Source organism: Scyliorhinus torazame, chromosome 4, assembly GCF_047496885.1.
Source record: "Scyliorhinus torazame isolate Kashiwa2021f chromosome 4, sScyTor2.1, whole genome shotgun sequence".
NCBI lineage: Eukaryota > Metazoa > Chordata > Chondrichthyes > Carcharhiniformes > Scyliorhinidae > Scyliorhinus > Scyliorhinus torazame.
In genome coordinates this window covers 346,475,973-346,501,546 of record NC_092710.1, presented here as the reverse complement: position 1 = coordinate 346,501,546, position 25,574 = coordinate 346,475,973, and the positions used below count along the sequence as shown (strand labels likewise).

At 49.8% G+C, this 25,574-nt stretch overlaps 1 protein-coding gene across 1 annotated transcript in view; it reads left to right on the top strand.

Moving 5' to 3' along the window:
* LOC140411508 (dynein axonemal heavy chain 8-like) overlaps positions 1-25,574 on the top strand; it is a 2,059,122-nt gene that overhangs the window by 1,100,695 nt on the left and 932,853 nt on the right. Inside the window, exon 40 of the mRNA XM_072500594.1 lies at positions 23,556-23,717. Coding sequence (XP_072356695.1) covers positions 23,556-23,717 — 162 coding nt within the window. The remainder of the gene's footprint in view (positions 1-23,555; positions 23,718-25,574) is intronic.

Below are 25,574 nucleotides of genomic sequence, written 5' to 3'. Positions count from 1 at the left end.
ACCTCTTCGAAAAATTAAATTAAGTGGGTCACCCATGATCTCCCCTTAACAAAACCATGCTGACTGTTCTTGATTAATCTCGGCCTCTCCAAATGCAGGTTAATGCTGTCTCTCAGAATTGCTTTCAATAGTTTCCCCACCACCGAGGTTAGACTGACTGACCTGTAGTTTCCTGGTTTATCCCTTCCTCCCTTCTTGTATAATGGTACCTCATTGGCTATTCTCCAGTCCTCCGGCACCTCTCCTGTGGCCAGAGAGGAATTGAAAATTATTGCCAGCACCCCGCTATTCCCTCTCTTGCCTCACTCAGAAGCCTGGAGTACATTGGGCAGGATTCTCTGCCGGTGTAATTCTCCATTTTGCCGGCGCCCGGGGGTTTCCCGACGGCATGGGGCTGCCCCAGAATGGGAAACCCCATTGACCGGCCGGCGTAACAGAGAATCCCGCCGGCGGGTCGGGGCAGAAAAACGGCGAGAATCCAGTCCATTTAACCTGGCCCTGGAGACTTGTCTACTTTTAAGCATGACAGATCACTCAGAACTTCCTCTCAGTCTATATTAATTTATTTAATTTCATTACAGTCCTTCTCCCTGATTTCTATATCCACACCGGCCCTTTCAACAGTGAACACCAACACAAAGTATTAATTTAGAACTACATCCTCCTGTTTCACACACAAATTACCGCTGTGTTTCTTAATGAGCCCTACACTTTCCCTAGTTATTCTTTTACCCTTAAAATGCTTGTAAAACAACTTAGGATTTTTCTTTATTTTACCTGCCAGTATCCTTTCATGTTCCCTTTTGCTCTCGTAATTTCCTTTTTTAAGTTCCCTCTTTCACATTCTATGCTTTTGCTAACACTGTTGGGGAGGTTTTAAACTAATGTGGCAGGGGGATGGGAACCAGGAGCGAAATTCTCCTACCCGCCCCGCCACATTTCTGCCCCGACCGGCCGGCGGGAGTCTCCGTAACACCGGCCGGTCAATGGGGTTTCCCATTGTGGGGCAGCCCCACGCCGTCGGGAAACCCCCGGGCGCCGGCAAAACGGAGACTCCCGCCGGCGGAGAATGACGCCCCAGATTAGGAAGTTAGAGGTCAGTAAAGAGGCAGCAACTAAAGCCAGTAAGGTACTAGATAATAAACTCAATGTGACTAAGGGGAAGAGTAGACAGGGAAGAGATGATGAACGCAAAGGGACAGGTGGTCTGAGGTGCATTTGTTTCAATGCGAGAAGTGTAGCAGGTAAGGCAGATGAACTTAGGGCTTGGATTAGTACCTGGGAATATGATGTTATTGGTATTACTGAGACTTGGTTGAGGGAAGGGCAAGACTGGCAACTAAATATACCAGGGTATAGATGCTTCAGGAGGGATAGAGAGGGAGGTAAAAGGGGTGGAGGAGGTGGATTACTGGTCAGAGATAATATCACAGCTGTGATTAAGGAGGGCATGATGGAGGATTCGAGCACTGAGACAATATGGGTAGAGCTAAGAAATAGGAAGGGTGCAGTTACATTTTTCATTTCATTTCAACATTGTTGGGACTTTACTACAGGGCTGCCAAAAGCTAGCATGAAGTAGAGGTACAAATATGTAGACAGATTATAGAAAAATGTCAGAGCAATAGGGTGGTCGTGATGGGAGATTTTAACTTCCCCAACATTGAATGTGATTCATGTAGTGTTGGAGGCGTAGATGGAGCAGAATTTGTAAGGAGCATCCAGGAGAGTATTTTAGAGCAGTATGTAAATAGTCCAACTCGGGAAGGGGCCATACTGGACCTGGTATTGGGGAATGATCCCAGCCAGGTGGTTGAAGTTTCAGTCGGTGATTACTTTGGGAACAGCGATCACAATTCTGTGAGTTTTAGGATACTCATGGACAAAGACGAGAGTGGTCCTAAAGGAAGAGTGCTAAATTGGGGAAAGGACAAGTATAACAAAATTAGGCAGGAACTAGGGAATGTGGATTGGGAGCAGCTGTTTAAGGGTAAATCCACATTTGAAATATGGGAGTCTTTTAAGGAAAGGTTGATTAGAGTGCAGGACAGACATGTCCCTGTGAAAATGAGGGATAGAAATGGCAAGATTAGGGAACCATGGATGACGGGTGGAATTGTGAGGCTAGCTAAGATAAAAAAGGAAGCATACATAAGATCTAGGCGACTTAAATCTGATGAAGCTTTGTAGGAATATTGGGAAAGTAGGACAAATCTCAAACATGCAATAAAGAGCGCTAAAAGGGGACATGAAATGTCTTTGGCTAACAGGGTTAAGGAAAATCCCAAAGCCTTTTATTCGTATATCAGGAGCAAGAGGGTAACTAGAGAAAGGGTTGGCCCACTCAAAGACAAAAGAGGGAATTTATGCGTGGAGTCAGAGGAAATGGGTGAGATTCTTAATGGGTACTTTGCATCGGTATTCACCAAGGAGAGGGACATGATGGATGTTGAGGCTAGGGATTGATGTTTAAATACTCTAAGTCAAGTCGGCATAAGGAAGTGGGAGGTTTTGGGTATTCTAAAAGGCATTAAGGTGGACAAGTCCCCAGGTCAGGATGGGATCTATCCCAGGTTACTGAGGGAAGCGAGGGACGACGTAGTTGGGGCCTTAACAGATATCTTTGCAGCATCCTTGAGCACGGGTGAGGCCCGGAGGACTGGAGAATTGCTAATGTTGTCCCTTTGTTTAAGTTTGATAAAGTTTCCCATGGCAGGTTGATGGAAAAAGTGAAGTCGTATGGGGTTCAGGGTGTACTAGCTAGATGGATAAAGAACTGGCTGGGCAACAGGAGACAGAGCGTAGTGGGGGAAGGGAGTGTCTCAAAATGGAGAAAGGTGACTAGTGGTGTTCCACAGGGATCCGTGCTCGGACCACAGTTGTTTGTGATATATATAAATGATCTGGACGAAGGTATAGGTGGTCTGATTAGCAAGTTTGCAGATGATACTAAGATTGGTGGAGTTGCAGATAGCGAGGAGGACTGTCAGAGAATACAGCAAAATATAAATAGATTGGAGAGTTGGGCAGAGAAATGGCAGATGGAGTTCAATCCGGGCAAATGCGAGGTGATGCATTTTGGAAGATCCAATTCAGGACGGACTATACGGTCAATGGAAGAGTCCTGGGAAAATTGATGCCCAGAGAAATCTGGGAGTTCAGGTCCATTGTACCCTGAAGGTGGCAACGCAGGTCGATAGAGTGGTTAGGAAGGCATACATAGAGCATAGAACATAGAACATTTCAGCGCAGTACAGGCTCTTCGGCCCTCGATGTTGCGCCGACCTGTGAAACCACTTTAAAGCCCATCTACACTATTCCCTTATCGTCCATATGTCTATCCAATGACCATTTGAATACCCTTAGTGTTGGCGAGTCCACTACTGTTGCAGGCAGGGCATTCCACGCCCTTACTACTCTCTGAGTAAAGAACCTACCTCTGACGTCTGTCTTATATCTATCTCCCCTCAATTTAAAGCTATGTCCCCTCGTGCTAGACATCACCATCCGAGGAAAAAGGCTCTCACTGTCCACCCTATCCAATCCTCTGATCATCTTGTATGCCTCAATTAAGTCACCTCTTAACCTTCTTCTCTCTAACAAAAACAGCCTCAAGTCCCTCAGCCTTTCCTCATAAGATCTGCCCTCCATACCAGCCAAATATTCTGGTAAATCTCCTCTGCACCGTTTCCAATACTTCCACATCCTTCCTATAATGCAGCGACCAGAATTGCACGCAATACTCCAAATGCGGCCGCACCAGAGTTTTGTACAGCTGCATCATGACCTCATGGCTCCGAAACTCAGTCCCTCGACCAATAAAAGCTAACACACCGTACACATTCTTAACAACCCTCTCAGCCTTGGTGGCAACTTTCAAGGATCTATGTACATGGACACCGAGATCTCTCTGCTCATCCACACTGCCAAGAATCTTACCATTAGCCCAGTACTCTGTCTTCCTGTTATTCCTTCCAAAATGAATCACCTCACTACAAATACATAAAACAAAAAAGAGTGGCTAAGGTAAATATTGGTCCTTTAGAGGATGAGAAGGGAGATTTAATAATGGGAGATGAGGAAATGGCTGAGGAACTGAACAGGTTTTTTGGGTCAGTCTTCACAGTGGAAGACACAAATAACATGCCAGTGACTGATGGAAATGAGGCTATGACAGGTGAGGACCTTGAGAGGATTGTTATCACCAAGGAGGTAGTGATGGGCAAGCTAATGGGGCTAAAGGTAGACAAGTCTCCTGGACCTGATGGAATGCATCCCAGAGTGCTAAAAGAGATGGCTAGGGAAATTGCAAATGCACTAGTGTTAATTTACCAAAATTCACTAGACTCTGGGGTGGTCCCGGCGGATTGGAAATTAGCAAACGTGACACCACTGTTTAAAAAAGGAGGAAGGCAGAAAGCGGGTAATTATAGGCCAGTGAGCTTAACTTCGGTAGTAGGGAAGATGCTGGAATCTATCATCAAGGAAGAAATAGCGAGGCATCTGGATGGAAATTGTCCCATTGGACAGGCGCAGCATGGGTTCATAAAGGGCAGGTCGTGCCTAACTAATTTAGTGGAATTTTTTGAGGACATTAACAGTGCGGTAGATAACGGGGAGCCAATGGATGTGGTATATCTGGATTTCCAGAAAGCCTTTGACAAGGTGCCACACAAAAGGTTGTTGCATAAGATAAAGATGCATGGCATTAAGGGGAAAGTAGTAGCATGGATAGAGGATTGGTTAATGAATAGAAAGCAAAGAGTGGGGATTAATGGGTGTTTCTCTGGTTGGCAATCAGTAGCTAGTGGTGTCCCTCAGGGATCAGTGTTGGGCCCACAACTGTTCACGATTTACATAGATGATTTGGAGTTGGAGACCAAGGGCAATGTGTCCAAGTTTGCAGACGACACTAAGATAAGTGGTAAAGCAAAAAGTGCAGAGGATACTGGAAGTCTGCAGAGGGATTTGGATAGGCTAAGTGAATGGGCTAGGGTCTGGCAGATGGAATACAATGTTGACAAATGTGAGGTTATCCATTTTGGTAGGAATAACAGCAAAAGGGATTATTATTTAAATGATAAAATATTGAAACATGCTGCTGTGCAGAGAGACCTGGGTGTGCTAGTGCATGAGTCGCAAAAAGTTGGTTTTCAGGTGCAACATGTGATTAAGAAGGCAAATGGAATTTTGTCCTTCATTGCCAGAGGGATGGAGTTTAAGACTAGGGAGGTTCTGCTGCAATTGTATAAGGTGTTAGTGAGGCCACACCTGGAGTATTGTGTTCAGTTTTGGTCTCCTTACTTGAGAAAGGACGTACTGGCACTGGAGGGTGTGCAGAGGAGATTCACTAGGTTAATCCCAGAGCTGAAGGGGTTGGATTACGAGGAGAGGTTGAGTAGGCTGGCACTGTACTCGTTGGAATTTAGAAGGATGAGGGGGATCTTATAGAAACATATAAGATTATGAAGGGAATAGATAGGGTAGATGCGGGCAGGTTGTTTCCACTGGCGGGTGAAAGCAGAACTAGGGGGCATAGCCTCAAAATAAGGGGAAGTAGATTTAGGACTGAGTTTAGGAGGAACTTCTTCACCCAAAGGGTTGTGAATCTATGGAATTCCTTGCCCAGTGAAGCAGTAGAGGCTCCTTCATTAAATGTTTTTAAGATAAAGATAGATAGTTTTTGAAGAATAAAGGGATTAAGGGTTATGGCGTTCGGGCCGGAAAGTGGAGCTGCGTCCACAAAAGATCAGCCATGATCTCATTGAATGGTGGAGCAGGCTCGAGGGGCCAGATGGCCTACTCCTGCTCCTAGTTCTTATGTTCTTATGTACCTCACACTTTTCTGCATTAAACTCCATTTGCCACCTCTCAGCCCAGCTCTGCAGCTTATCTATGTCCCTCTGTAACTTGTAACATCCTTCCGCACTCTCCACAACTCCACTGACTTTAGTGTCATCTGCAAATTTACTCACCCATCCTTCTCCGCCCTCCTCCAGGTCATTTATAAAAATGACAAACAGCAGTGGCCCCAAAACAGATCCTTGTGGTACACCACTAGTAACTGGACTCCAGTCCGAACATTTCCCATCAACCACCACCCTTTGTCTTCTTCCAGCTAGCCAATTTCTGATCCAAACTGCTAAATCACCCTGAATCCCATGCCTCCGTATTTTCTGTAGTAGCCTACCGTGGGGAACCTTATCAAACGCTTTACTGAAATCCATATACACCACATCAACTGCTTTACCCTCATCCGCCTGTTTGGTCACCTTTTCAAAGAACTCAATAAGGTTTGTGAGGCACGACCTACCCTTCACAAAACCGTGTTGACTATCTCTAATCAAATTATTCCTTTCCAGATGATTATACATCCTATCTCTTATAAACCTTTCCAAAATTTTGCCTACAACAGAAGTAAGGCTCACTGGTCTATAGTTACCGGGATTGTCTCTACTCCCCTTCTTGAACAAGGGGACAACATTTGCGAGCCTCCAGTCTTCTGGCACTATTCCTGTAGACAAAGATGACTTAAAGATCAAAGCCAAAGGCTCAACAATCTTCTCCCTTGCTTCCCAGAGAATCCGAGGATAAATCCCATCCAGCCCAGGGGACTGATCTATTTTCACACTATCCAGAATAGCTAACACCTCCTCCTTATGAACCTCAAGCCCTTCTAGTCTAGTAGCCTGAATCTCAGTATGCTCCTCGACAACATTGTCTTTTTCCTGTGAGTATACTGATGAAAAATATTCATTTCACACCTCTCCTATCTCCTCGGACTCCAAGAACAAGTTCCCATTACTGTCCTTGACTGGCCCTTCTCTTACCCTAGTCATTCGTTTATTCCTGACATATCTATAGAAAGCTTCAGGGTTATCCTTGATCCTACCTGCCAAAGACTTCTCATGTCCCCTCCTGGCTCTTCTTAGCTCTCTCTTTAGGTCCTTCCTAGCTCACTTATAACTCTTGAGCGCCCTAACTGATCCTTCATGTCTCATCTTTAAATAGCCTCCTTCTTCCTCTTGACAAGTGTTTCGACTGCTTCAGTAAACCACGGTTCCCTTGCTCGACCACTTCCTCCTTGCCTGACAGGTACATACTTATCAAGGACACGCAGTAGCTGTTCCTTGAACAAGCTCCACATTTCCATTGTGCCCATCCCCTGCAGTTTTCCTCTCCATCCGGTGCATCCTCATCGCATCGTAATTGCCTTTCCCCCAGATATAACTCTTGCCCTGCGGTATATACCTATCCATTTCCATCACTAAAGTAAACATAATCGAATTGTGGTCACTATCACCAAAATGCTCACCTACCTCCAAATCTAACACCTGTCCTGGTTCATTACCCAGTACCAAATCCAATAGGGCCTCGCCTCTCGTTGGCCTATCTACATACTGTGTCAGGAAACCCTCCTGAACCCATTGGACAAAAACGGACCCATCTAAAGTACTCGAACAATAGCGTTTCCAGTCAATATTTGGAAAGTTAAAGTCCCCCACTGTTGCTTTTGCTCCTATCCAGAATCATCTTTGCAATCCTTTCCTCTGCATCTCTAGAACGTTTTGGAGGCCTATAGAAAACCCCTAACAGGGTGACCTCTCCTTTCCTGTTTCTAACCTCAGCCCATACTACCTCAGTAGACGAGCCCTCATCAAACGTCCTTTATTCCACCGTAATACTGTCCTTGACTAACAATGCCACCCCTCCCCCTCTTTTACCTCCTTCCCTGCGCTTACTGAAATATCTAAACCCAGGCACCTGCAACAACCATTCTTGTCCCTGCTCTATCCATGTCTCCGAAATGGCTACAACATCGAAGTCCCAGGTACCAACCCATGCTGAAAGTTCACCCACCTTATTCCGGATGCTCCTGGCATTGAAGAAGACACACTTTAAACCACCTTCCTGCCTGCCGGTACACTTCTGCAACTTTGAAACCTTACTCATGACCTCACTGCTCTCAACCTCCTGTATACTGGAGCTACAATTCAGTTTCCCTAGCCCCTGTTGAACTAATTTAAACCCTCCCGAAGAGCATTAGCAAATTTCCCCCCCAGGATATTGGTACCCCTCTGGTCCAGGTGTAGACCATCCCGTTTGTGAGGTCCCACCGACCCCAGAATGAGCCCCAATTATCTGAATCCCTCCCTCCTGCACCATCCCTGTAGCAACGTGTTCAACTCCTCTCTCTCCCTATTCCTCGTCTCGCTATCAATTGGCACGGATAATAACCCAGAGATAATACAGCATGCTTGCCTTCATCGGACGGGGTATTGAGTACAAGAGTCGGCAGGTCATGTTACAGTTGTATAGGAGTTTGGTTAGGCCACATTTGGAATACTGCGTGCAGTTCTGGTCGCCACATTACCAGAAGGATGTGGATTCTTTAGAGAGGGTGCAGAGGAGGTTCACCAGGATGTTGCCTGGTATGGAGGGTGCTAGCTATGAAGAAAGGTTGAGTAGATTCGGATTGTTTTCATTGGAAAGACGGAGGTTGAGGGGGGACCTGATTGAGGTCTACAAAATTATGAGAGGTATGGACAGCGTGGATAGCAACAAGCTTTTTCCAAGGGTGTGGGTGTCAATTAGAAGGGGTCACGATTTCAAGGTGAGAGGGGGAATGTTTAAGGGAGATGTGTGTGGAAAGGTTTTTACGCAGAGGGTGGTGGGTGCCTGGAACACTTTACCAGCGGAGGTGGTAGAGGCGAGCACGATAGCATCATTTAAGATGCATCTAGACAGATATATGAATGGGCGGGGAACAGAGGGAAGTAGATCCTTGGAAAATAGAAGACATGTTTAGATAAAAGATCTGGATCAGCGCAGGCTGGGAGGGCCGAAGGGCCTGTTCCTGTGCTGTAATTTTCTTTGTTCTTTGTATATACCTCTAGGGCATCTGCCGCTTTGAGCCCTCAATATTTGCCATAAGCTTCCCTTTTTCTCCTGAACCAATGCTGTAAAGCCCTCGATATCCAGAGTTCACTGGATTTGTTGGTCCCAACCTTTTCATTGATTGGAACATGTTGGCCTTGTACCATCCCTATTTACTTCTTGAATGCGTCCCGCTGTTCTGTCACACATTTATCTAAAGTATCTGCTCCCAGTCTACTCTGGCCAAATCATATCTCACCTTATTAAAATCAACCTTTCCCCAGTTTAGAACTTTGATTTCAGGCCCATTCTTTTCATTTTCCATAACAATTTTGAATGTAACCGACTTATGATCGCTGTCTGCAAAATGCTCCGCCATTGAGACTTAAACCACTTCCCTGACTTTGTAACGTAAAATTAAGTCCAGGACCACTCCCTTTCTTGTAGCACCTTCTCCGTGCTTTGTGTGTGTGTGTGTGCATGTATGTGTGGTGTGTGTATGGTGTGTGTGGTGTGTGTGCATGTGGATGTGTGTGTGTGGTCTGTGTGTGGTGTGTGTGCATGTGGATGTGTGTGTGGTGTGTGTGTATGCATGTGTGTGTGTATGTGTGGTGTGTGTGTGGTTTGTGTATGTGGTGTGTGTGTATTTGTATGTGTGTGCATGTGTGGTGTGTGGTGTGTGGTGTGTGGTGTGTGTGCATGTGGATGTGTGTATGTGGTGTGTGTGTGTGTGGTGTGTATGTGTGTGTGTGGTATGTGTGGGGTATGTGTGTGTAGTGTGTGTGTGGTGTGTGTGTGGTGTGTGTGGTATGTGTGTGGTGTGTGTGTGTGGTATGTGTGGGGTATGTGTGTGTGGTATGTGTGGGGTATGTGTGTGTGGTATGTGTGGGGTATGTGTGTGTAGTGTGTGTGTGTGGTGTGTGTGTGTGTGTGGTGTGTGTGTGTCGTGTGTGTGCATGTGGTCTGTGTGTGTGGTGTGTGTGTGGTGTGTGTGTGTGGCGTGTGTGCATGTGGATGTGTGTGTGGTCTGTGTGTGTGGCGTGTGTGCATGTGGATGTGAGTGTGGTGTGTGTGGCGTGTGTGCATGTGGATGTGTGTGTGGTGTGTATGCATGTGTGGGTGTGTATGTGGTGTGTGGTGTGTGTGTGTGGTGTGTGTGTGTGGTGTGTGTGTGGTGTGTGTGTGTGGTATGTGTGGGGTATGTGTGTAGTGTGTGTGTGTGGTATGTGTGGTGTGTGTGCGGTGTGTCTGCATGTGGATGTGTGTGTGGTGTGTGTGTGTGGCGTGTGTGCATGTGGATGTGTGTGGTGTGTGTGTATGCATGTGTGGGTGTGTATGTGTGGTGTGTGTATGTGGTGTGTGTGGTGCATGTGTGGGTATTTGAATGTGTGTGTGGTGTGTGTGTGTGTGGTGCGTGTGTGGTATGTGTGTGTGTGGTTTGTGTGTGGTGTGTGTGTGTGTGTGGTGTGTGTGTGTGTGGTATGTGTGTGGTGTGTCTGGTGTGTGGTGTGTGTGTGGTGTGTGTGTGTGGTGCGTGTATGGTGTGTGTGTGTGTGGTGCGTGTGTGGTGTGTATTTAACATAGAATTTACTGTGCAGAAGGAGGCCATTCAGCCCATCAAGTCTGCACCGGCTCTTGGAAAGAGCACGCTACCCACGGTCAACACCTCCACCCTATCCCCATAACCCAGTAACCCCACCCAACACTAAGGGCAATTTTGGACACTAAGGGCAATTTATCATGGCCAATCCACCTAACCTGCACATCTTTGGACGATGGGAGGAAACCGGAGCACCCGGAGGAAACCCACGCACACACGGGGAGGATGTGCAGACTCCGCACAGACAGTGACCCAAGCCGGAATCGAACCTGGGACCCTGGAGCTGTGAAGCAATTGTGCTATCCACAATGCTACCGTGCTGTGGTGTGTGTGTGGTGTGAATGTGGTGTGTCTGGTGTGTGGTGTGTGTGGTGTGTGTGTGTGTGGTGTGTGTGGTGTGTGTGTGTGTGTGGTGTGTGTGTGGTGTGTGTGTGGTGTGTATGGTGTCTGTTATGTGTGTGTGGTGTGTCTGGTGTGTGTCTGGTGTGTGGTGTGTGTGTGGTGTGTGTGTGTCTGGTGTGTGTCTGGTGTGTGTCTGGTGTGTGTCTGGTGTGGGTGGTGTGTGTGTGTGTGTGGTGTGTGGTGTGTGTGGTGTGTGTGTGTGTGTGTGTGTGTGTGGTGTGGTGTGTGTGTGTGGTGTGTGTGTGGTGTGTGTGTGGTATGTGTGTGGTGTGTATGGTGTCTGGTGTGTGTGTGTGGTGTGTGTCTGGTGTGTGGTTTGTGTGTGGTATGTGTGGTGTGTATGGTGTGTGGTGTGTGTTTGGTGTGTGTGTGTGGTGTGTGTGTGGTGTGTGTGTTTGTGGTGTGTGTGTGGTGTGTGTGTGGTGTGGTGTGTGTGTGGTGTGTGTGTGGTGTGTATGGTGTGCGGTGTGTGTGTGGTGTGTGTGGTGTGCCTGGTGTGTGGTGTGTGTGTGGTGTGTGTGGTATGTGTGGTGTGTATGGTGTGTGGTGTGTGTGTGGTATGTGTGTTGTGTGTATGGTGTGTGGTGTGTGTGTGTGGTGTGTGTGTGGTGTGTGTGTGTGTGTGGTGTGTGTGTGGTGTGTATGTGTGGTATGTGTGTGGTGTGTATGGTGTGTGTGTGTGGTGTGTCTGGTGTGTGGTGTCTGGTGTGTGGTGTCTGGTGTGTGGTGTGTGTGTGTGGTGTGTGTGTGTGTGTGTGGTGTGTGTGCGGTGTGTGTTTGTGGTGTGTGTGTGGTGTGTGTGTGGTATGTGTGTGGTGTGTATGGTGTGTGGTGTGTGTGGTGTGTGTGTCTGGTGTGTGTCTGGTGTGTGGTGTGTGTATGGTGTGTGTGTGTGTGGTGTGTGTGTATGTATGTGTGGGTGCGTATGTCTGGTGTGTGTATGTGGTGTGTGTTGTGTGTGTGTGGGTATTTGAATGTGTGTGTGTGTGTCTGTGTGTGTGTGTGGTGTGTGTGGTGTGTGTGTGGTATGTGTGTGGTGTGTATGGTGTGTGGTGTGTGTGTGTGGTATGTGTGTGGTGTGTATGGTGTGTGTGGTGTGTGTGTGGTGTGTCTGGTGTGTGGTGTCTGGTGTGTGTGGTGTGTGTGTGCGGTGTATGTGTGGTGTGTCTGGTGTGTGTGGTGTGGGTGTGGTGTGTGTGTGGTGTGTGTGTGTGTGTGTGTGGTGTGTGTGTATGCATGTGTGGGAGTGTATGTGTGGTGTGTGTATGTGGTGTGTGTGGTGTGTGTGTGGGTATTTGAATGTGTGTGTGTGTCTGTGTGTGTGTGTGGTGTGTGTGGTGTGTGTGTGGTATGTGTGTGGTGTGTATGGTGTGTGGTGTGGGTGTGTGGTATGTGTGTGGTGTGTATGGTGTGTGTGGTGTGTGTGTGGTGTGTCTGGTGTGTGGTGTCTGGTGTGTGTGGTGTGTGTGTGTGGTGTATGTGTGGTGTGTCTGGTGTGTGTGGTGTGTGTGTGGTGTGTGTGTGGTGTGTGGTGTGTGTGTGTGTGTGGTGTGTGTGTATGCATGTGTGGGAGTGTATGTGTGGTGTGTGTATGTGGTGTGTGTGGTGTGTGTGTGGGTATTTGAATGTGTGTGTGTGTGGTGTGTGTGTGGTGTGTGGTGTGTGTGTGTGGTGTGTGTGTGGTGTGTCTGGTGTGTGGTGTCTGGTGTGTGGTGTGTGTGTGTGTGTGGTGTGTATTTAACATAGAATGTACTGTGCAGAAGGAGGCCATTTGGCCCATCGAGTCTTCACCGGCTCTTGGAAAGAGCACCCTACCCATGGTCAACACCTCCACCCTATCCCCATAACCCAGTCACCCCACCCAACACTAAGGGCAATTTTGGACACTAAGGGCAATTTATCATGGCCAATCCACCCAACCTGCACATCTTTGGACTATGGGAGGAAACCGGAGCACGCGGAGGAAACCCACGCACACACGGGGAGGATGTGCAGACTCCGAACAGACAGTGACCCAAGCCGGAATCGAACCTGGGACCCTGGAGCTGTGAAGCAATTGTGCTATCCACAATGCTACCGTGCTGTGGTGTGTGTGTGGTGTGTGTGTGGTGTGTGTGTGTGGTGTGTGTGTGGTGTGTGTATGGTGTGGTGTGTGTGTGGTGTGTCTGGTGTGTGTGTGTGGTGTGTGTGGTGTGTGTGTGGTATGTGTGTGGTGTGTATGGTGTCTGGTGCATGTGTGTGGTGTGTGTGGTGTGTGTCTGGTGTGTGGTGTGTGTGTGGTGTGTGTGGTGTGTGTCTGGTGTGTGGTGTGTGTGTGTGTGGTGTGTGTGCGTGTGGTATGTGTGTTGTGTATGATGTGTGTGGTGTGTGTGTGGTGTGTATGGTGTATGGTGTGTGTGTTGTGGTGTGTGTGTGTGGTATTTGTGTGGTGTGTGTGGTGTGTGTGTTTGTGGTGTGTGTGTGGTGTGTTTGTGTGTGTGGTGTGGGTGTGGTGTGTGTTATGTGTATGGTGTGCGGTGTGTGTGTGTGGTGTGTGTGTGGTGTGTCTGGTGTGTGGTGTGACTGGTGTGTGGTGTGTGTGTGTGTGGTGTGTGTGGTGTGCGTGTGGTATGTGTGTGGTGTGTATGGTGTGTGGTGTGTGTGTGTGGTATGTGTGTGGTGTGTGTGGTGTGTGTGTGTGTGGTGTGTCTGGTGTGTGGTGTGTGTGTGGCGTGTGTGTGTGGTGTGTGTGGTGTGTATGGTGTGTGGTGTGTGTGTGGTGTGTGTGTGGTGTGTGTGTGTGTGGTGTGTGTGTGCTGTGTGTGTGTGTGGTGTGTGTGTGGTGTGTCTGGTGTGTGCTGTGACTGGTGTGTGGTGTGTGGTGTCTGAGTGTGGTGTGTCTGGTGTGTGCTGTGTGAGTGTGGTGTGTGTGGTGTGTATGGTGTGTGGTGTGTGTGGTGTGTATGGTGTGTGGTGTGTGTGTGGTGTGCGTGTGTGTGGTGTGTGCGCGCTGTGTGTGAGTGGTTTGTGTGTGGTATGTGTGCATGGTGTGTGATGAGTGTAGTCTGTGGGATATGATGAATGTGAGCCATGTTTTATTGTTTTTTCTCAGGTTCACTGGTCAATAAATTTGCTCTTTTCTTAACTAAAGAAAATCTGATTTTATTGGCTCTTTCTTGTGTAGCGCACAAAGACTCCGTGAGACGAATAGAGTGAAGTCGATGAGGCTTTATTAAGCGTGTCTGTTCCCCCGCAGCTCGATAGTAAACTGGCCTGCGGGGGAAGACTCCGGCTTCTTATACTCCGCCTTCAGGGCGGAGCTTGAGGTCAACGGCCAACCAGGACCCGGGATCTGTCAGCCAATGACATTAGGGCTTCCAGTCCCACATGACCCCCAATACATACTACCACATTCACCCCTTGTCAAAAATGAACCCGGCGGGGTGATGCTTCGTATGGTGGTAAGGGTTTACAGGGCTGGTCCTGGGAGGACAAGACATTCACATGGCAATACAGTATTGGACAATTTCGTCCTGTTGCAACTATTTACAGAGGGTATAGGAAGAAAAGCAAAATGTTCTTGTGAACAGTCCATATTTGTTTTACATCGACGCCACGAGTCGGTCGGGCGGTCTGGTCGTCCGTGTCGATCGCCTCGGCCCCGGCGGTGGTGGTGGTGCTTGTACCAGTGTTGTCGCCTCCAGGAGCCGTACGGTTTCAGCTCGGGCTTGATTCTTGGTCGGTGCTGAGGGGAGGGGAACCGATCCTCCTGGGAAGGGGGCGGTCGCGGGGTGCGGCGGTGGCAGGAAGGGGGGGGGTTGGGTTGATGGTGTCGGGGGGGGTGTGCGTGTTGCCGGCGGGCGCCAGATCCCGCAGGGAGACCGTGTCCTGTCGGCCGTCGGGGTACTCCACGTAGGCGTACTGGGGGTTCGCGTGGAGGAGGTGAACTCTTTCGACCAACGGGTCCGCCTTATGTGCCCGCACATGCTTTCGGAGCAGGATGGGTCCTGGGGCCGCCAGCCAGGTCGGCAGCGAAGTTCCAGAGGAGGACCTCCTAGGGAAGACAAGGAGACGCTCATGAGGCGTTTGATTAGTGCTCGTACATAATAACGACTGGATGGAATGGAGAGCGTCCGGGAGGACCTCCTGCCACCGTGAAACTGGGAGATCCCTGGACCGTAGGGCCAGTAGGACGGCCTTCCAGACCGTGCCGTTCTCCCTTTCTACTTGCCCGTTCCCCCGGGGGTTGTAGCTGGTCGTCCTGCTTGAGGCTATGCCCTTGCTGAGCAGGAACTGGCGCAGCTCGTCACTCATGAAAGAGGACCCCCTGTCGCTGTGGACGTATGCGGGGTAACCGAACAGTGTGAAGATGCTGTTCAGGGCTTTAATGACTGTGGCCGCGGTCATGTCAGAACAGGGAATGGCAAAAGGGAAGCGGGAGTATTCGTCCACTACATTAAGAAAATATGCGTTGCGGTCGGTGGAGGGGAGTGGCCCTTTGAAATTGAGACTGAGGCGTTCAAAGGGGCGGGAAGCCTTAATCAGGTGCGCTCCATCTGGCCTGAAAAAATGCGGCTTGCATTCCGCGCAGATGTGGCAGTCCCTCGTGACTGTACGGACCTCCTCCAAGGAGTATGGGAGATTGCGGGACTTGATGAAGTGGTAAAACCGAGTGACCCCCGGGTGGCAGAGGTCCTCGTGGAGGGTTTGGAGGCGGTTAATTTGTGCGTTGGCACATGTGCCGCGGGATAGGGCATCGGACGGCTCGTTCAGCTTTCCGGGACGATACAAAATCTCATAGTTGAAGGTGGAGAGCTCGATCCTCCACCTTAAGATTTTGTCGTTTTTGATTTTGCCCCGCTGTGCACTATCGAACATGAAGGCTACCGACCGTTGGTCCGTGAGGAGAGTGAATCTCCTGCCGGCCAGGTAATGCCTCCAATGTCGCACAGCTTCCACTATGGCTTGGGCTTCCTTTTCTACTGAAGAGTGGCGGATTTCTGAGGCGTGGAGGGTCCGGGAGAAAAAGGCCACGGGTCTGCCCGCTTGGTAAAGGGTGGCCGCTAGAGCTACGTCGGAGGCGTCGCTCTCGACCTGGAAGGGGAGGGACTCGTCGATGGCGCGCATCGTGGCCTTTGCGATATCCGCTTTGATGTGGCTGAAGGCCTGGCAAGCCTCTGTCGACAGAGGGAAGGTCGTGGTCTGTATTAGGGGGCGGGCCTTGTCTGCGTACTGGGGGACCCACTGGGCGTAGTAGGAAAAAAACCCCAATCAGCGTTTCAGGGCTTTTGGGCAGTGCGGTAGGGGAAATTCCATGAGTGCGCGCATACGTTCGGGGTCGGGGCCTATTATCCCATTGCGCACTACGTAGCCCAGAATGGCTAGCCGGTCGGTGCTAAAAACGCACTTGTCCTCGTTGTACGTGAGGTTCAAGGCTTTGGCGGTCTGGAGGAATTTTTGGAGGTTGGCGTCGTGGTCCTGCTGATCGTGGCCGCAGATGGTTACATTGTCGAGATACGGGAACGTGGCCCGCAACCCATGTTGATCAACCATTCGGTCCATCTCCCGTTGGAAGACCGAGACCCCGTTTGTGACGCCAAAAGGGACCTGTAGGAAATGGTATAATCGCCCGTTTGCCTCGAAGGCTGTGTACTTGCGGTCACTTGGGCGGATGGGGAGCTGATGGTAGGCGGACTTGAGGTCCACGGTGGAGAAGACGTTATCTTGGGCAATCTGATTGACCATGTCGGATATGCGGGGGAGAGGGTACGCGTCTAGTTGTGTGTACCTGTTGATGGTCTGGCTATAGTCAATGACCATCCTTTGTTTCTCCCCTGTCTTCACTACTACCACCTGCGCTCTCCAGGGACTATTGCTGGCCTGGATTATGCCCTCCTTTAGTAGCCGCTGGACTTCGGAGCGAATGAAGGTCCGGTCCTGGGCGCTGTACCGTCTGCTCCTAGTGGCGACGGGTTTGCAATCCGGGGTGAGGTTCGCAAACAAGGACGGGGGTTGCACCTTGAGGGTTGCGAGGCCGCAGATAGTGAGTGGGGTATGGGGCCGCCGAATTTGAACGTAAGGCTCTGTAGATTGCATTGGAAATCTAATCCCAGCAAGGTAGGGGCACAGAGTTGGGGAAGGACGTTTAGTTTGTAGTTTTTGAACTCCCTCCCCTGCACCGTTAGGGTAACTATGCAGAATCCCTGGATCTGTACGGAGTGGGATCCTGCAGCTAGGCAAATCTTTTGTGCGCTGGGATAGGTGGTCAAGGAACAGCGTCTTACCGTGTCGGGGTGTATAAAGCTTTCCGTGCTCCCAGAGTCGACTAGGCATGGCGTCTCGTGGCCGTTTATTAGTACCGTTGTCGTCGTCGTCTGGAGTGTCCGGGGCCGAGCTTGATCGAGCGTAATCGAAGCGAGCCGTGGTTGTAGTAGTGGAGTGGGGTCCGTTGTTGCCGCCCAAGATGGCGTCGTGGATGAACAAAATGGCCGCCCCCATACATCGCACGTGGCTGGGGGGTCACAAGATGGCGGCGGGGGTGGACAAAATGGCCGCCCCCATGCGTCGTACAGGTCTGGGGCGGTCCAAGATGGCGGCGCCCCTCCTCCCCTCGTGGTGGCCGGGACCCAAAATGGCGGCGTCTGCGGGTCGCACATCGGCGCTCCTCCTCCCCTCGTGGTGGCCGGGACCCAAAATGGCGGCGTCTGCGGGTCGCACATGGTGTGCTGGGGGGGCTGGGGAGCGCTAGGACCGCGCGGAGCTCCCTCACCGGGGACAGCGGTGGTCGGGGCCCAAGTAGGTGGCGCCGGCGGGTCAGGCGTGGGGCGCGGGGTGGGGGTTAGGGTGGCGTTAGGGACGCGGAAAACTCCCTCCTCTCCGTGGAGAGTGTTGGCCGGGACCCAAAGCGGTAGCGCCGGCGGCGGGTCATACATGGGCTGCGGGGAGGGGGGTTGGGGAGCGTAGGCGGCATGCAGGGCTCCCAGTTCTCCCGGGCCCGCAGTGGTCGGGACCCAGAGCGGCTGCGCCTGCGGGTCGTACATGGCGTGCTTGGGGGGTTGGGGCGCGTAAACGGCTTGCAGGGTTCCCTGTGCTCCTGGGACAGCGGCGACCTCGCGGGACCGGCACACAACCGCATAATGGCCCTTTTTCCCGCAGCTTTTGCAGATAGCTGCGCGGGCTGGGCAGCGCTGTCGGGGGTGTTTCGCCTGGCCGCAGAAATAATAGCAGGCGCCCCCGGTGCGACTCGGCGTTTGGACCGCGCAAGCCTGTGGGGTGTCCGGGGGGGGGGGGTAGGGGGTTTGCCGCGACGGGTACGTACGGGGCCCAATGGGTTGCCGCGCGGTCGGGGCCGTAGGCGCGGGTATTACGCGCGGCCACGTCTAGGGAGGCTGCTAGGGCCCGTGCCTCTGAGAGTCCTAGCGACTCTTTTTCTAGAAGTCTTTGGCGGATTTGGGAGGATTGCATACCTGCCACAAAAGCATCGCGCATTAACATGTCCGTGTGTTCGTTTGCGTTCACCGACGGGCAGCTGCAGGCTCGTCCCAAAATCAGCAGCGCGGCGTAGAACTCGTCCATCGATTCTCCGGGAGCTTGCCGTCTCGTCGCGAGCTGGTAGCGAGCGTAGATTTGGTTAACAGGGCGGACATAGAGACTTTTCAGTGCTGCGAACGCCGTCTGGAAATCGTCCGAGTCTTCGATGAGGGAGAAAATCTCCGTGCTCACCCTCGAGTGCAGGACCTGCAGTTTTTGGTCTTCTGAGACTCGGCCGGTGGTCGTTCTGAGGTAGGCCTCGAAGCAAGTCTGCCAGTGCTTGAAGGCTGCTGCCGCGTTCACTGCGTGGGGGCTGATCCTCAGGCATTCCGGAATGATCCTGAGCTCCATAGTCCTTTTTTTTTTTTAGGCACGCTTAATAAATTGTAGCGCACAAAGACTCCGTGAGACGAATAGAGTGAAGTCGATGAGGCTTTATTAAGCGTGTCTGTTCCCCCGCAGCTCGATAGTAAACTGGCCTGCGGGGGAAGACTCCGGCTTCTTATACTCCGCCTTCAGGGCGGAGCTTGAGGTCAACGGCCAACCAGGACCCGGGATCTGTCAGCCAATGACATTAGGGCTTCCAGTCCCACATGACCCCCAATACATACTACCACATCTTGCTAATTAAATACATTCTTATTTGGAAAAGACACATTCTTGTGAAAAATAAACTAGAAGTGTTTTGTGAGTAATTGTGGAAGCTGAATAGAGGGGAGCCAATTCATTCTTTCTCATCTGGTGAAAACAAATTCAAAATATATTTACAAGTGTGTTTTATACAGAATGATTAGACAGCTGTGACACCTTTGTGTCCTTACAATTTCTTAATTTTTCTTTTCTATGTAAGGCCTCCACATCTCCAATGATGTGGAGGCAGCCTGACTGCTCTGCCCTGGCATCTGAGATTATTTTGACAGCCATCCTCTGGTGGTTTGAGACATAAATGGCTGCTGAAAGTCTCCTGCACAGATGGAGGTGCACCCTCCACAGCCTGACCTTCAGGAGGCAATGGAGTCAGTGGCAGTGTGGAGGTGGGGCACCTTTGGCATGTCCTGGGATGAAACCTCTGGTGTGAGAGATGGCACCTCACTGATTCCTTGAGGAGAAGGGGGAATGAAAGGGAGGTCAAAGTACCTCATTCCCCTCTTCCGTCGCCACAGTTATACTGCACCCATGACTGGAGTGACAGAGTGCAGGTCAGAGTACATCTCCTTGCAACTGCAGTGTGTTATGCTGGACCTGTGCTTCAAGGCTGCAACTCTTTCCAAGGAGGCAGCCAAGTGCTCACATGCTGGAGCCATGACAACTGACAGCTTGGACAGACTCATCCAGCCTTTGTTCAAGTCTGTGCATGGTCTCTGACATATGTGCCTTATGGTCCCCTGTTTATCTCTGCATCTCCAACAGAGTTTTTATGGTTGAGTCCAAGGCTCTGTCATCTGAATGGAGCTCACTGTGGGTCTGGTCTCTGGCCTCTGAGTATCAGAGACTTTGGCTGTCACATGTTCCATCAGTTATGGCCATGTATCTGTGCTGTGCTCACCAGATTGTAACTCTAAGCCTAATCTAGAATGTGCACCCACCAAAGTAAATGCTTCTGTGGTGGTGGTAGTTAGTAAGTTCACGGATGACACCAAGCTGGTGGAGTGGCAGATAGTGTTGAGGATTGTCAGAGGATACAGCAGGACATAGATAGGTTGGAGACTTGGGCAGAGAAATGGCAAATGGAGTTTAATGTGAGGTAATGCATTTTGGAAGGTCTAACATAGAGGGAAAATATACCGTATATGGCAAAACTCTTTGGAATATAGAAAGTCAGAGAGATCTGCCCGTACAGATCCACAGATCTTTGGAAGTGGCAACACAAGTGGACAAGGTAGTCAAGAAAGCATACGGTGTAGCCATCTGGGATGGCCACATCCCGATTACAAAATGGACACTTGCAAAGAATGCAGGGAAAATTGGACAATACTGAGAAACAAGCAGGTGCAAGGTCTGTCTATTGATTAGAACATTAGCTCTCAGACAGGACAGAAACTGCTAAGCAATCTACATACTAATGAGCCATCTCCGGGGACAAAAGGGAAACATTTAGATCCACAATGTTAAGGCAGACACCCTGGCGCCAGAAGAGACTAAAACAAAGCAGACCAACGGTCACTAGGACACGCCCAGGAATCAGGGAACCAGCCCTCTATTGGAGGAAGATCGATACGAATGATTGGGAAAGGACCAATTAATTGAGGCCAAGTTCAAGGCCCGCCCAAAAGTGCGCAAAGCCCTTTTGAGTACATAAGCACTCACCAAAGAGAGAATCGTTCTTCTTTGGCCTTGGCTCTCAACGAAGAGAGACCCGCTGAGTTGCTACATCAGACCAAGTAAGTTCCAAGTCAACGCACGCTACGAGATAGACGCTCCTAGTTGCTATCCTGTAAACAGCTCAACCCAACAGCCTCAGAACCGAGCAACGGCCATTGTTCCTCTGACTGAGTGGGCACCCAAAGCTAAGTATAGGCTTTAGTATTAGTGGTAGTTTAGTTTGTAGAGTTTATGCATGAGTAGATTTGGCTGTGTGTAAATAAATGAGCATTGCTTTTGAACTTACTAACTGGTATATCGAATCTTTGATCAGTATTCGGTTCTGAACCTTGTGGTGGTGTCGAAAGATACCTGGCGACTCTTGAGCAAACGTAATTAAACAGAGCCAAATTAAGAGACAACATGCAAATTAGCAACAACGGAATGTTTGCCTTCAATCGTCAGGGCATCGAGTACAAAATTGGCGAGTCATGCTCCAGTTGTACAGAACCTTGGTAAGGCCGCACTTGGAGTATTGCGCACAGTTCTGGTCACCACACTATCAATAGGATGTGGAGGCTTTGGAGCGTGTGCAGAGAAGGTTTACCTGGATGGTGCCTGGTTTGGTGGGTATTAGCTATGCAGAGAGGCTGAATTGACTCGGACTGTTTTCATTAGAACGACGGAGGGGCGACCTGATAGTGCTCTACAAGATTATGAGAGGCATGAATAGAGTGGATGAGCAGGTACTCTTTCTCAGGGTGGAGGGGTCAGTTACCAGGGGGATTAAGTTTAAGGTCTGCGGAGCAACGTTTAGAGGAGATATGTGAGGCAGGTTTTTTACACAGAGGGTGGTGAGTGCCTGGAACACGTTGCCAGGGGAGGTTGTGGAAGCAGATACGTTAACATAGAACATAGAACAAAGAACATTACAGCGCAGTACAGGCCCTTCAGCCCGCGATGTTGCGCCGACCTGTGAAACCACTCTAAAGCCCATTTACACTATTCCCTTATCGTCCATATGTCTATCCAATGACCATTTGAATACCCTTAGTGTTGGCGAGTCCACTACTGTTGCAGGCAGGGCATTCCACACCCTTACTACTCTCTGAGTAAAGAACCTACCTTTGACGTCTGTCTTATATCTATGTCCCCTCAATTTAAAGCTATGTCCCCTCGTGCTAGACATCACCATCCGAGGAAAAAGGCTCTCACTGTCCACCCTATCCAATCCTCTGATCATCTTCTATGCCTCAATTAAGTCACCTCTTAACCTTCTTCTCTCTAACAATAACAGCCTCAAGTTCCTCAGCCTTTCCTCATAAGATCTTCCCTCCATACCAGGCAACATTCTGGTAAATCTCCTCTGCACCCTTTCCAATGCTTCCACATCCTTCCTATAATGCGGTGACCAGAATTGCACGCAATACTCTAAATGCGGCTGCACCAGAGTTTTGTACAGCTGCAACATGACCTCATGGCTCCGAAACTCAATCCCTCTACCAATAAAAGCTAACACACCGTACGCCTTCTTAACAACCCTCTCAACCTGAGTGGCAACTTTCAGGGATCTATGTACATGGACACCGAGATCTCTCTGCTCATCCACACTGCCAAGAATCTTACCATTAGCCCAGTACGCTGTCTTCCTGTTATTCCTTCCAAAATGAATCACCTCAGACTTTTCTGCATTAAACTCCATTTGCCACCTCTCAGCCCTCTGCAGCTTATCTATGTCCCTCTGTAACTTGTAACATCCTTCCGCACTGTCCACAACTCCACCGACTTTCGTGTCATCTGCAAATTTACTCACCAATCCTTCTCCACCCTCCTCCAGGTCATTTATAAAAATGACGTTGACGGCGTTCAAAAGGCATCTTGACAAATACATGGATAGGATGGGTAAAGAGGGATACAGCACTAGGAAGTGCTGAGGGTTTTGGCCAAGGGTGGTATCATGACCGGTACAGGCTTGGAGGGCCGAAGGGCCTGTTCCTGTGCTATGCTGTCCTTTGTTGTTTATAATAAATACATTCTGATGAAGTCTGTGAACATGCATCGTTACACTTTCAACCCTTTCCATTCCCATAGCAACCCAAGGTCAGGTGGGCATTACTTAGAACCATCATAATCAGAAAACCCTCTTTCAAAATAATCTCCGTACGAAGTCTTACAACACCAGGTTAAAGTCCAACAGGTTTGTTTCGATGTCACTAGCTTTCGGAGCGCTGCTCCTTCCTCAGGTGAATGAAGAGGTCTGTTCCGGAAACACATATATAGACAAATTCAAAGATGCCAAACAATGCTAGGAATGCGAGCATTAGCGGGTGATTAAATCTTTACAGGATCTGGATCTGGATCTGGATCTGAATTTGTCTATATATGTGTTTCTGGAACAGACCTCTTCATTCACCTGAGGAAGGAGCAGCGCTCCGAAAGCTAGTGACATCGAAACAAACCTGTTGGACTTTAACCTGGTGTTGTAAGACTTCGTACTGTGCTCACCCCAGTCCAAGGCCGGCATCTCCACATCAAAAATAATCTCCAGTCCACTTAGCCCTTAAAGGGCCATTGCACAAATTTAAATACAACCTTTTACCAGCACATGGGTCATCACAGTAATAAATGTTTGTCCTGACAGTGACACTCTCATCTCAAGAATGAATTGGAAAAAGACAGCTCAATGGGCTGAAATAAAGATAATGATATATTTTTGTGATTAACTTATATGATAAGAATATTTATTTGAAATCTCCTAGTTAATAATGAGTTATTTTCTTCCAATTTTTTTTGAACGTGTTTAAATATCTGACATGTTAATTAACATTGATATTGATGATATTGTGTCTTTTTATCTGACATGCAGCTTGATAGCCCAGTGATTGCAAAGGGACCTGTGGAACTCTGGCTAAGTGACTTATTGCGGATGCAGCAAGGTTCATTACATTCTGTGATTAAACTAGCATATTACAGCTTCAGTGAACCAGATTTCCAGCTCATACAATTCCTCCATGAGGCTCCTGGCCAGGTAAATCAATGAAGATAATCATGGTTTTGTTTTCCAGATTTGTTTAATCAGCCTTTCCCATCCTCAAACCATGAGGATATCTTGGGTTAGATCTAAGAGGTGCAAAGAGAACTTTATAAAAATAATAAATGGACTTGGCACCTAGCACCTTGGACATTGTCTTGGCAAACCCCTGCCAGAACCCTCCAAGCTTCGGGAATGCCCAAAACGTATGGACATGGTTTGCTGGGCTTCCCGCCCACCTCGCACATTTGTCTTCTACCCCGAAAAACTTGCTCATCCTCGCCGCCGTCATGTGTGCCCGGTGGACCACATTAAACTGGATTAAACTGACCCTAGCACATGATGAGGAGGAATTGACCCTAATTAGGGCTTCCGCTCACAGACCCGGCTCTAATTCTCCTCCTAACTCCTCCTCCCATTTGCCCTTAAGCTCCTCCACCGGGCTTTCCTCTGCCTTCGACAGCTCCTGGTAGATATCCGACACCTTCCCCTCCCCCACCCAGGTACCAGAAACTACTCGATCCTGTATCCCCCGTGGCGACAGCGGGAAGGCCACCACCTGCTTCCTCAGGAAGGCCCGCACTTGTATATACGTTCCCTGGCGGCAGTTTAAATTTGTCCTCCAGCGCCTGCAGGCTGGGAAATCTTCCATCTATAAACAGGTCACCCATCCTTTCGATACCCGCCTCTGCCAGCTCTGGAACCCGCCATCCATCCTACCCGGTAGGAACCTGTGTTTATTACATATCGGGGTCCAGACCGCACTCCTTCCACCCTCTTGTGTCTCCTCCACTGCCCCCAGATCTTCAGTGCCGCCACCACCACCGGACCTGTGGAGTAGCGGGCCGGCGAGAATGACAGAGGTGCCGTTACCAGCGCTCCCAAACTGGTGCCTTTGCATGATGCTGCCTCCAACCGCTCCCATGCCGACCCCTCCCCCAATACCCACTTCCTGATCATGGCAATGTTGGCCGCCCAGTCGTAGCTGCAAAAGTTCGGCAGCGCCAGCCCACCCTCCCCCCGACTGTGTTGCAGCAGCTCTCTTTACTCGCGGGGTCTTGTTCGACCACACAAATCCCGAGACGATCTTATTAACCCGCTTAAAAAAGACCTTGGGGATGAAGATGGGAAGGCACTGGAATACAAATAGAAACCTGGGGAGGACCGTCGTTTTCATGGTCTGTACCCTCCCCGCCAGAGACAGCGGGAGCATGTCCCATCTTTTAAAGTCCCCTTCTATTTGTTCCACCTGCTGGGTCAGATTAAGCTTATCCCACTTCCGGGCCGCCTGTATACCCAGGAAACGAAAACTCTTCTCTACCCTCCTCAGCGGCAGCTCACTCAGTCTCTTCTCCTGTCCTTTAGCCTGGATCACAAACAGCTCGCTCTAACCCACATTCAATTTATACCCCGAGAAACTGCCAAATTCCCTCAAGATCCGCATGACCTCCCCCATCCCCTCCAGTGGGTCCGAAATATACAGGAGGCGATCATCCGCGTAAAGCAAGATCCGATGCTCCACCCCCTCCCCGGACCAGCCCCCGCCAGTTCCTTGAAGCTCTCAGCGCTATGGCCAGCGGCTCAATGGCTAGAGCAAATAACAACGGGGAGAGGGGACACCCTTGCCTCGTCTCCCGATGCAATTTAAAATACCCCGACCTAAGCCGGTTCGTACGCACGCTTGCCACAGGCGCCTGGTACAGCAATCACACCCACCGAATAAAGCACTCACCAAACCCAAACCTATCCACCACCTCCCACAGGGACTCCCACTCCACCCGATCGAAAGCTTTCTCTGCGTCCATTACTGCCACAACCTCTGCTTCCTCTCCTCCCGAGGGCATCATAACAATA